This window comes from Danio rerio, chromosome 5, assembly GCF_052040795.2.
Source record: "Danio rerio strain M-AB ecotype USA chromosome 5, GRCz13ab, whole genome shotgun sequence".
In the NCBI taxonomy this organism is placed as follows: domain Eukaryota; kingdom Metazoa; phylum Chordata; class Actinopteri; order Cypriniformes; family Danionidae; genus Danio; species Danio rerio.
In genome coordinates this window covers 25,807,876-25,821,037 of record NC_141025.1, presented here as the reverse complement: position 1 = coordinate 25,821,037, position 13,162 = coordinate 25,807,876, and the positions used below count along the sequence as shown (strand labels likewise).

The 13,162-nt window shown below is 34.6% G+C and overlaps 1 protein-coding gene across 16 annotated transcripts in view; it reads left to right on the top strand.

Moving 5' to 3' along the window:
* ap1b1 (adaptor related protein complex 1 subunit beta 1) overlaps positions 1 to 13,162 on the top strand; it is a 56,407-nt gene that overhangs the window by 35,494 nt on the left and 7,751 nt on the right. For 8 of the 16 annotated variants that reach the window (XM_087252344.1, XM_087252341.1, XM_087252343.1 and 5 more), the window contains 3 exons: positions 4,473 to 4,557; positions 6,896 to 6,982; positions 8,412 to 8,586. In XM_087252344.1, coding sequence (XP_087108470.1) covers positions 4,473 to 4,557; positions 6,896 to 6,982; positions 8,412 to 8,586 — 347 coding nt within the window. The remainder of the gene's footprint in view (positions 1 to 4,472; positions 4,558 to 6,895; positions 6,983 to 8,411; positions 8,587 to 13,162) is intronic. The other 8 variants (XM_087252336.1, XM_087252340.1, XM_087252333.1 and 5 more) reach the window with 1 other exon arrangement.

Sequence of the window (13,162 nt, the reverse complement as noted above, 5' to 3'; positions counted from 1 at the left end):
ACGTGGATTTTGATTTGGATGGGCTTTGGCTTACAATGCGTTTCCAATCTTTGCAGGCGTGGATTACACCAGTTGATAGTTCCAGAGCTGAGAGAGTCTTGTGGCTTTATTAATTTCACACGTGGCTGCCGATAATAGATCAGTTATTCACTTCGATGGCATCACAGGAAGTGAATCCTAGTTACTCATACACTGAATGAAAGATGTTTTATTTTTTTTCTCCCTGCAGCTTGACTCACTGTCATCAAGGCCAATAAAATTGTAGATGCATTTAACAAGAGAGAAACCGATTCTAATATACATTTTCTTTGGTTCTGGTAGTTATACAGGGTGTCTGTGAGATCTTAAAATGTCTTAAATTTCAAAAACAACTTTATAGGCCATAAAAAGTCTTAAATTCACAGAAATATTGTGTTGCAGGTCTTAATTAACCGGTCTTATTTTTAAAAGTTGTCAAAGTAAAATTAGCCAATCGCCCGACAACCCATCCAAATATTTTTTTTTATTTGCAAAGAGATGTTTATTTCACAACAGCTGTTAGACATTTTACAGCAAATTCTCTTCATTAAATCCCCTAAAAAGAAAAAGTAAACTAACAGCAATTACACAATTCTTCATGATAATAGCAGCAATATATCCCTTTACATAATCTTCCATTTACACAAAAACTATTTACAGAAGTAAGGGTGAGTGGACATCATATTTATAAATAGTCATGAAACCTAAGATTTTATTAATTGAAAAAAAGTGTATACAACTACAGTTTTCTTGTTTTGACACATTAAAACGTGGTCAAGAAATAATTACATTCGTTTTTTTTTCCAATTCCATTAGTCCAACCGGAACATAACAAAAAATCTTAAGTGTTTAGCCCTGTAGAAGTCTAAAATCTCATTTATAATGGGCTTAAAGGGGTCTTAAAAGTTCTTAAATTTGATATGATGAAACCTGCACCCTGTTGTAGATAATTGAATAATTTAATATAATTAAATAATTAAAATGTAAAAATAATTAACAATTCAGTTTATAGGGATGCTCCAAACTGGATTTTTGCAGCCGATACCGAATACCAATTCCTTGTCATGCCGATATAAAGTACCGAGTCTGATGCTTTAAGCTTTATAATGCATAAAGCAAATTTTACTTTTATTATTAAGTTTGATACCGTCCTTTTTTGAATTCCTTATAAATCTCTCTAATAACCATTTAGAGTTGACACATCATGGTCAGAAGCAGCTTTCCAGAAAATAATAGATAAAATAGATCTAAATATATTGGTAAGAATAATCACTAACAAAGCAATTTGGAGACATTGCGAATGTTGAAAGAAGAATTCAGCATGTCTCAATGACGTTTGGAGTGCATATTTGATGAATAAGAAGTTAAAGCGCACACCTCTAAATCCAATGCTTGTTTACTAATAGGAAATAGGTTTGTAAACTAGTGTTTATTGCAATAAGTTATATTACTAAATATTAAAGTAAAATTTTTTTCCCCCTAATATTTCCAGCCAGGTTTTAATTAACTTGCAATATTGTTGAAAACACAGAACTTTAAATTCTGAAATCTAGAAAGTTTTCAGTTCTTATAAGTCCTGTTTGAAAACTCGTAAACCAACAAATGTGATCAGTTTGTAAAATCGGCCAGATCAGCGAGTACCGATCGAGTCATGAAGTGTGATTTATCGGCACATACCGATCTCTAACCGATCGACTGGAGCATCCCTGATTAAATTTAATAAGTGTTTGATTTGGGGCGTCACGGTGGCACAGTGGATAGCACAATCGTCTCACAGCAAGAAGGCCGCTGGTTCGAGAGGTGCACCAGTTTCCCCCCAGAGACATGCGCTATAAGTGAATTGAATAAATTAAATTGGCTGTAGTGTATGAGTGTGGATGAGTTTTTCCCAGTGGCAGGTTGCAGTTGGAAGGGTGTCCGCTGCATGTAACATGCTGGATAAGTTGACGGTTCATTCCGCTGTGTCGACCCCTGATTAATAAAGGGACTAAGTGAAAAGGAAATGAATGAATGAAGTGTTTGATTTGGCATTATTTTGGGAATTTATATTTTTCCATATATTATTTTGTCAGGTGGTTTTAGTTTTTAACTGCAGTTATATAAGTGATGGATGAATGAAGTTGGCATGTGCAGCTCAGAGCGGTTTGGCTGGATGAATTATTCAGAGGCAGAGTGTAGCAGGTCTGGATGTCTATGCGGGACTGTCTGTCCCTATCCGGGTCTGTGTAGCCTGTATTTTGATGGATGCTGCGCACCTGCTGTCAGCTTTAACAAAGCTCCCCTGGGTGCCTTTCAATCCCTCATGCTCTCAAAAGATTTACAGCCATAATCAGATGAAAATGTGGTGTTGAGTTTTTGTTTTTTGTTTTTCAGTTGCAAATCTATTGCTTTACAAAGTGTAAATGTTTAAAATTTAAAGAAATGATTGGATTTATTTCTTTTTTTTTAGTTTTTACTATTTTTAGCTTTTTTAAAACTTTGCTGAGTTTCAAAATTGACATGATCATCATATACTGTATAATGTAAATAATATAGGTAATATTATAAAATACATATCTAACTACAAAAACAAAAATAAGAGATCACTTCATTTACATTTTCTCAGAATTTTAGGAATTTATTAGTTATAAATTTGAGTAAAATTGAGTTTTTACAGGTTGCTAGTTAAAAAAAAAATTTTCAACAAATATTTGTTTGTTTGTTTATTTATTTTATTTTATTTTTATTTTAACATTTTTTAATTATCTAAAGATAATAGTATCACGTCTTCTAAAATTATAAATATGCCCTAAAAGGTTGCATTTTATTATATGAAATTTTTATTTTAAATTATGAAACGTTATCAGTGGATTATCGAATATAAAACAAAGAAAATGCATTATACTCAAGTACATAACTAGAAACTGTAAACCCCCCCAAAAAATAAAAAAATCAACAGGGTCTCCTAATTTTTTTTTTTTACACTGCTGTTTATTTATTAAAGCAGGTGGTTTCTCTGGTGTTTCTGATGTTGTTGTTGTTGTTTTGGCTGAGTTTCAAAAGTCATGATCATCACATGCAGTGCAATCCAAATAATACAGATAATATTATAAAATACATAGAGCTATCTACAAAACAAAAACAAATCGTCATTTACATTTTCTAAGCATTTTAAGAATTTATTAGGTATAGGTTTGAGTAAAATGGGATGCTATTTAACTATTTACTCCCCCACCAAGAAGAAAATGTGTGGATTGCATTTTTTAACTCCTAATGTTGTAAGTTAACACACTTAATGCATTTTTTTCAACACATCCCATAATATCTAAAATATCAGCCTCTACCAAATGGTTGATATGTCGGTTTTTGGTAAAAGTACCAGAATTAATATATATACTATGAAAAATCTCAAAGTATAAAATGTAAGAACAATTAAGTTTTTATAATATTCAAAATGAAATGTTATTGTATACTAAATATCCCTTTTTAAGTATGCCGTCAAATATTTCAGATTCTAATTTAACATGTTTTCTTGTTTTTGTTGTTGTTGTTGTTGTTGTTGTTGTTGTTTTTTTACAATAAAACCAAAATCAAGTGTAGTAGTGCAACAGAATGTTTTTTTTCTTTTTCTTTTTGTAAACCAACAATGCTGTGTCTGTTAACCATTATTTAAAACAGTCATTCTTTAAATGACTTTAACAGTCATTATTTAAAACAGTAAAAACATGGTCAACTGTTTGATAGAGGCGCTGTCAAAGGGTTAATATTAGGGTTTTTTCAACAAATGTTTATTTTATTTTAGTCATTTTATTTTATTATATTATTTTTTATTACCTAAACATAATTTGAATTAAGTTGTCAAAACATATAAATGTCTTGAAAGACTGCATTATGGAATATAAAACTAAAATGTAAGTACATAAACTGTAAACCCAAAGAATCTAGAAAATTTCAAAGGGTCTCTAAGTTTTCAATGCTGATTATTCATTAAAGCAGGTGTTTTTTTGTTTTGTTTTTTTGAATCTGATCAACCAGGACAGAAACACTCGCTCTGCTTTCTCCAGCTGTCAGTGAACATCTTCAATCCTCTTAGTCAGGCTGTGCCTCTGAGGCTTTCGTGCATGTTTGAAGTTCACATATTGGCGTGCAAACGTGAACTCCACACGCAGGACCTGAACCCAACCCTTGCAAAGCCACAGAGGGGCTTAAACAAAAGAATAGAGTGAGAGAGAAACAAAATGTCAAAGAAAGGCATGATCAAAGGACCATCTATCTCTCTTCTGTTAGTGTGTTTGTTTGTGTGTGTGTGCCATTCTTTCAAAGCACTGAAGAAAAAGAGGGCAATTTATTTTGTCAGAATTATGGACGAAACCTGCCTGCCCTTAACAGGATTTGAGTGCCTTGTCCACAACCTCAGGGTGTCTTAAATCACACTCATAATGTGTTTTTTCTCTCTCTTTTTGTCGGTGTTGCAGGTAGCTGTGAAGAATAACATTGACGTGTTCTACTTCAGCTGCCAGTATCCTCTTAGCCTGCTCTTTGTAGAGGATGGAAAGATGGGTGAGTTTGTGTGTGTGTGTGCTTTTAATCGCGGCATGCGTCCTTTCACACGCAAGCAGCGGTGACTGTGACGTCAGTCCTTTAGATAATTGTTTTTGTGTGCCTGTCTGTGAGTTATATGCATCTGAGTGTGAGCAGATCTGTGACCAACTGAGCATGTGCACAAAAGGACGTTTATGTGTATCCTGGGAAGTGTGTGAGTACTTACAGCTTTCCTCAGGAGTCTTTTAAATGGAGTTCAGTATCTCCAGGGCGTCATACAGATGCACATTGGCTGTGGTTAAAAAAAAAAACTGTCTTTCTAGGCAGAATATAAAATAGAAAGGCACACTCCAATCAGGTTCAGATAAACCATATGGGCATCTGGGCACGTTTCAAGTGGGGCGCTGTGCAGGGTTGGAAATTTTAACGTCCATATGGATGCTTTATCTTGTTTTCTACCAAGGTTTGGGCAATATTTTTGATTTGTACGCATTAGTTTAAATGTAAAGATTTTTTCTTAATTGTATTTGTGTTATTATTATTTATAAAAAAGCACAGTGTTGTATGAAAATATTTGTAGTCATTACAACTAGACACATTGGCAATAAGCTAAAAAATATTTAGTGGCGCACATGATAAACTGTATGATGGTAGACATGATTTTGGCTTTTAACAAAACAAGTTATTGCATTGACGAACAAGAGAAGTAGTCAGTGAATATGGAATTGTATGCAAAAAATGCTACAGAATGTTGGATGTTTTTGGATTTCATTATGGTGAGAAGCTGAAAGGTTATAGTTTTTTAAAAATCTGAAATAAAACAAAAAGTGCTTCAAGGGTTATTAATGTAAATAATGTGTCCCTGCTCTTTGGGTAAAGGATACATAAAGATAAATATAAACAGCAAAATTATAAGTCCAAGGCACTCAAAAAAAAAAAAAGTGAAAATTATTTTAAAGGGTACCTATGATGAAAATCATCTTTTGTAAGCTGTTTGGACAACTGTGTGTAGGTATTGTGTGTCCACAGTCATATTGGAGTGATATGAAGACAATACGTCTCTTTAAAATTTTCTGAAGTTAAAATAATATCCAAATCCCTCCAATTTTGAGGCTAACCACAACATGACGTAGGAGTGGGGTTTCCTTTTCCACCAATTTGATTGACAGTCGCGTATTAATATGTCTCTGTAGTAACGTGTATACTCGTATCAACAAGACAAGACATTCGCAAAACAACTGAGATTAAAAGAGCTGTTCAGCTCTCTGTGATTATCAATCATCATCAAATGTTACCAAGAATGAGTTTTACAAATTTTAAACAGTTTTCAAATAGTGCATGCGTGTAATTAATTACAGCGATTTTTACTGTCTTTATTTTATCACCACAGCCGCAGAAAGGCTTGTATTAACTCCACAACAAATACATCAAATAATCATTGGGAAAGCTCTTACTGAAGTATTTCTCACAAACTTTATATGAGATCTGCTTCCTTTACGTCTGTCACTGTACTGTTTATCACAGCTGGAGATTGAGGTGCACACTGACATGCAGGAACAGTGTGCAAGAAGAACTAGCATTAAAGGCACAGGGATAACAAACAGCTACATTGTGTTCAAAGCAGAAATTCAATATTCGGCTATAAGTATAATAAATGGTCTGATAGGTGTTTTGAGCTGGAACTTTACAGACACATTCTGAAGACACAGAATCTTAAATAGGTGCCCTTTAAAAGACTTTATGAACATGGTAATTTGGTCTATCAGGCTACCTTTTTTCACTTTTTCAAGTGCCTTAGACCTTTTATTTTGCTTATTACTTATTATTATGTTTGTTTTCAATATGTTCATTGTTAATAACAGCCAATTGTTTGTACTTTTGGATACACTTAAGCTGACCTTTAAAACAGAATGTCCCCATTTGGCAAAAAAAAAATATATATATATTTTACTCATTTACATCATATTTCATGCATTTTGTTTCAGCAGAGTTTTTTATAGCTAGTGAATTTGTATACATTTTTACACTTGGAACAGAACTTTTTTTGACGAGATGGTTTTGCAAGTTTTAATGAAGAAAAGAATCATTATTTTGTAATAATTACATTTTCCATGTTACCTATTATTTCTGTTTGCACCAAAAGACAAGTATATATTTGCTTGGAATCTCTAATCCCCACTATATTTGGTTGTACATCTTTAGACATGACATTGTAGTCTAAAACAGAAACGTCTTCCTGGCAGCAAAATGGCAACCTTCAGTTTCAGACAAAGCCAAACTATTCTCGTCTTCTCATTCTCCTCATTTTTCACGGGCGTCCTCTCACATGCTGCTTTTGTGTCCTTCTGCTCTTTAGAACGTCAAGTGTTTTTGGCCACCTGGAAGGACATCCCAAATGACAACGAGGCACAGTTCCAAATCAAAGACGTACACCTCAACTCAGGTAATGGGAATAAATGGTGTGCCATGCATGAGTGCATTAAGAAAGGAAGGTGAAAGTGAATGGAGAGAAACAAATAATAAAAGAAAAGATGGCAAAACGAGCTCTACCCATATCTGTGCTTGGTGTTATATTCACAATCACACACACACACACATCTTTTAAAATGAACACACTGTCCTGTTGCTGTCTCTGAAGAGCCGTGCTGATCCAATGGCATGTCTGAGTGTAATTAACTCAAGGAAGGTTTTTAAGGAGCGATCCACTTCCGCAGGATTGTTTGCATAAAATAATTGTGAATCACACAGGCATGAACATGCACACACATACTCAGTGATATTGCTAATGAATGCACAGTGGGTGTCTTTGGTGCTCTTTTTAAATCCCTCTCCTTTTTTTACACTCCATGTGGGTTGGTATTAAACATATTAGAATTTGCTGACCCACAGAATTTAAAAAAAATATATATCAGGATTTGGGTTTGCAATTTCGATGGAATTTAATTTTAGAATGTCTGAGTGGGTAGCAAATAAAAAAATGAAATGACATAATATATAAATATAAGCTATGTTTCCATCCAAACATGCGAATGAAATTTGTGCGAAAAACTGGAATATTGCATAAAATACCTGCGAATAAAGCACAGAAAGCAGCGTTTCCATGCAATGAGTCGAAGCGAACAAAATCACTTCCTGATTAACTGGTGCCAAATATCAATCATAAAAATGGAGTTAACTGCGGTAGTAGAAGCTGCTTGAATCTTTTCTTGATAAATGACTTGCACCTTAGAAGAAGGCATCAGATGCTCCTGACAGTTCTGGGGGTAATTGATAATATAATAACACTAAAGCTGAAATGGTTAAGGTGTTTTAGAATGACTAAGACAACATGTCAGATGTTTAATAATTTGCTCAGCCGACTGGTTTATCCATTCACACACATTTTATCATCACACGCGCATACTGGGATTTGTTCAGTAAAAGTGTTCCTTTTGTAGTGCTTTTTTTTCTAGAATAAAAAGTTTATCCCACTCTGTTATAAATAAGTAAATTCATGCACATCTTTCCATCAACATTTAATATTTAAAATTTAATATTCAATATTTAAAATACGCATAAAAATAGGTTGATGGAAACATACCTAATGAAGTGAAAATACATCATTTAGTTCTGTAAAATAAGGCAATCTCCACATGAGATCTCTTTCTTTTAGAGAGAAATTAAAATCTAAAGCTTGAACAAAAGGGTTGAGGAATATACATTTCATCAGGGTGAACTATTCTTTTAAATCAGACTAATCACTGGCTTCATATGGCAATGTGCGAGTAAAAATACACATTAGCAGCAGAGTTGCCATAGAGACTCTCTCAGGTTTCGTTTGTTTTCAGAAAATCTGTGCGTTTTGTTAATGAGTAACTTTTCTCTCCTCACAGATGCAGCCAGCAACAAGCTGCAGGGCAGTAATATCTTCACCATAGCCAAGAGGACAGTGGATGCCCAAGACATGCTCTACCAGTCCATCAAACTCACCAATGGCATCTGGGTGCTGGCAGAAATGCGTGTGCAAACTGGCAACCCTAACTATACGGTAAATAGAAACAAAGAGAGGTAGAGGACTTTGCAGTGGCTTTTAAAAGGATGTGAAGAGACTAGCAAACTACCACTCTAACACACACACACACACACACACACACACACACACAGATCGATAAATACAAGAGGATATGCTGGAGAGAGAGTGTTTCACAAAACGACCTTCTTGTTACTTCCTAATGAATCATATGGGAGAAAGATCTGTGTGTTGGTGTGCACACTTGAGAGAAGACGACAATCAGAGGAGAAAGGACTGCTGGGAAGATCAAACGCTGTCTTAAAATCTAGCAAGCTGCATGCCTTTTAATGGCTTTTTTTGTCCAGAAATGCTGTGTAGTCAGCTTGAATGCTGTAGGTTAGAGACTAAAACATTGTGTTCGATGAATCCTGGGTGGGTGAAGGTAAGAAGAGAAGCCTGTCAGGAAAAACATGTCAATCCTCCCCTTGGTTTGAGGGATTTGTCCTTATCACTCAGAGAGTATGTTTCTTCTCTCTCATGTTCCTCTCCCACATGAATCATGCCTCAAGCATAGTTGTAAGAAAGCAGGTCTCCTTCAGATCTCCAGTGTAGCTAGTATCGTGTGCAACAGCAGCGTGTATTCCCAGTAGTGGAATATACATCCACCGAAAAGCGTTTAATTATTAATATCATATGCATTTTTAAAAAAATCCTTCAGATTTAATTGGTATAATTACACCGGTACATTTTTAAATGATTTTTCTTTTAAGCAAAAGAGGCACAAATGGTATTTGACAGAGTTTTGCTTTGATTTAGATATGTTACATAAACTTATCTAATATAAAGGCATCTAAACCCATTGAACACTCTTTACAATTTCGTTAGTTAATGTATTTACTAACATGAACCAAGAATGTACAGTACTTGTAGAGCGTTTATTAATCATAGATCTCCATTTACTAGTGCATTATTAAAATCCGAATTCATGCTTGTTAATATCAATGCGCACTGAGAGTTAACATGAACAAGTTTCATTTTCTACACTTTGAAAAATGCTGGGTTCAACACAACATAAAGAAATTAAGTTAACCTATTACTTTTTACAAATTTATGTTGGTTGAACATAAAACAATTAAGTTTTTAAGAAAAAAACGTTAATTGTTGCAGCTCATTTTAAATAAGTTGTAACAAACAGCAAACATCATTTTTTTAGTTTGTTCATGTTAGTAAATACATTAAAGGGGTGGTCTACTACGATATTATATTTTAAACTTTAGTGGATGTGTAATGTAGCTGCGCGAACATAAACAACCTCTCTGAATGTAAAACGCTTAAAGTTTAATGCAAAGGGGGGCATTGGCTTTTACAGAGTTAGTTTAGCACAGCCTACAGCGAACAAAGTTTGGGAAATATAAAAAATACACAGAGTCTAGTGAGATAACAAACGTTTTGGCCTACACACATTCACCATGCGCATACACTCCAACGCATGGACCGGAGGGTGGCCATAGATGCTGTAATGTTATAGCAGAGAAAGTTAAAATGCCGTCCAAACTCTGCTATTTCCACTGAGCTTCTTCTGGTTCTGTATTTGGGATTCTTAAGGACGTGACACAAAGACAGAAGTGCTTAGAATTATTATTATTATTTTTTTTTTGTTTGTTTCAGAGAATTATAAAAAAAATAGATATAGCTGTAGCATTTGACAAAGGATAGCTTCTAGAATCACTCCCAGTTCAGTGCTGGATCCGGCTAAAAACTCTTTAAAAAAGGAGCAGCTCCAACCATAATAGACAAAGCTGTAGATTGTGAGCCACAACCTGTAAGGGTTTTTTTGTTAAAATTGATCCATTACATGCACAGTTTCTAGCATTAACGGTATGTTGTAGCAAGGATGTAAACAATGGGAAATGCTGTTTGGCACTGTTAACAATTTAGCTACAAATTCATATTTTTTCGTCAAACCGCTGTAAACACCCACAATCTTTAGCAGCTCTGCAGTGTCTCTCTATGTGGCTGCTTTCCCTGCGATATACATCTTAAGTAACGAACTCGTAAAAGATAATGTTACATATTACTTACACATGCTTATTCTGAATATATGTGAAGTACACTTGTTGGATTTTATTTTAGAGAGCAGGCGTAAGGTTCAGCTATGTCCTTTTCATTTTCTATCTGATTCAGGCACAAACTGAAACGGCTAACAGCTACTCTGACAGTGTTTACACAGCGCAAAAGCGCGTGCTTGTAGGGGCATGACACTTTTCCTGGTGACATGGAGCCAATCTGCAAATCACAGCACATTATGTTAGCTGACCAATCAGAGCCTCTTGACGGTGGACCTTTTGGAGGAACTAGGAAATATGACCGTCATTTTCATGTTAGCTGAGTAGCAGTATATAATCAAAGTAAGATAAATAAAAAAATAACGTCATTTTTTTACGAATGAAGCATGAACGCACATTGCTTTGCATCTCATAAACACAACCAAACCTTAAAAATACACTCTGGACCACCCCTTTAACAAACGCACATACAGTACATTAATGAATGTGGTGTTGGTTTTCTTTAATTTTTGTCCCCTGTGTTTTTGCTCATCTCTCCACTCACCTTTGATGATGACATCTCAATGCAGGAAATGGAGGTTGGGTGTTTTTTTTTTTTTAAATCCCAAAAAAAATATTTTTACTTGAGCTAAACATCTTTGCCAAACTAAACACTTAATATCTCAAACGCCTTGCAGCTTTCACATGAGCATGGTTCTTTCTTTTACTTCCAACTATACAGCAGTATAACAGTAACATTTTACTTTATGACTACACAGACATGCAGCTTTGTTTCAGTTGAGTACGTGCTGTATGTCACACTTGCATGACTAGACCTGTCAATAACCCTAACCTAAGTACTATAGTAAATTATCCTGCACTTTTTTTTGCATTTCATTCATTCATTCATTCATTCATTTTCCTAAGGCCTAGACCCTTATTTATCCGGGGTTATCACAGTGGAATGAACCGCCAATTATTCAATTTAATTCATGTTTATGTATTTAGCGATTTTTTTTTTTTTTTTTTTTTTTTTAATTTTTTTTTTTTTTTTTTTTTTACAATGTAGATTGTGTCAAAGTAACTTCACATAGTTCTAGTAAAGTCCAGATTTCAGTTGAAGTTCAGTTGAGTGTGGTTTAGTTTTGACTTCTGAAAGTTCAAACACTAAAAAAAATACACCAAAGCACAGCTCCACAAGTCCCAAACCAAGTAAGCCAGCAGTGACTGTCGAGAAAAAAATTCACCAATTGACGAAGTGAAGGGAAAAAAAAGCCTCGAGATAAACTAGGCTCTGTTGGGCACGACCATTATTCTTCTGGCCAAACTTTCTGTGTGGAGCTGCGGGAGGTCAGGCTGGCCCACAGGATCAATGCGGGGACTTGTTTGTCATGGTGGTCCTTCAGAATCAGTCTCATGCACTCCATTTCTCCATGACCACAACAGCATCAGCTCGGGATACCGCTTGGGCCACGTTTTAGGATACCTTGGGATCATCTCTTCAATTTTTATTGAACACAGATTCAAAAAGGATTTGCAATTTTATATAATTTGTATACATATTACATAAACAAAGATTGCAATAAAATTAGAAGGATAGAGAAAAGAGATCGAGCAATGATAACAAAAAACCCCCTCATCACAAACCATCCCTTCTATATTCCTGTTAAAATTGCAAAACATGATATAGGAAAAAATGCAAACATGGATGCCAAGATTTTGGTAAAACTGCTTAAGGTTTCCATTCAAGAGTACCCAAGAAGATTAAAATGTAAAACCATAGTTTACACGTTGAAGTCTCTTATGGTTTATATGCCGAAGTATGCTAAAGGACTTTTAGTTTGTCAGTAATGTGGGTTAAGCACCGCCGGTGTTTAAGGTCTGTTTGATATACCATATAAAGTGGGTCTCAGATTGTACAAGAACACTACATTAATTCACTTTACATCTTTCCCCGCCATGTCTTTAAAATATGAACATGTATTTTACCTCAGTATATTTAATGGAGCTTCTGCGCTAGCCTGCCGATTCTGACGAGCGTGTGTGAGTTAACGGCTTTTTGTCTTGTTTTTTTCTTGAACAACCAAATGAATGCCAACTGATTATATTTTAATTACATTACAACATTAATGCTGTAAAAGGAACTGCATAAAATGGAAAAAGTCACATTAATCGTTCAACGGAAGTTTATCAGTATGGAAAAAACACTAGCTCTGCATATACCCTATTTTCTTCCAAAACAATAGCAAAAACCTCCTTGGCAGTTTGTTTACTGACTAATTAATGCCTTTCTTCAGAACATCCCTTAATTAAAAGAATCTGATCCAGCTGTAATTGTACCAAAATATGCAAAGATTCGTTCCAATTTGAATCTTGGAGCAAAAAATAAAACCATGACAAATTCAATAGATGCTTATCTGTCCCAAAGACATTTCTGAAAATTTTGTGTAATTTATTTTTTGGATTATGTGGTCCAATGATTTTAAACTGAAGAAAACTAACTGTATATTTATAGTGCAATTTATTCAAATTTGGTTATGATATATTACAATATTATCATTACATAATCAGTCGCATAAAAATCTTA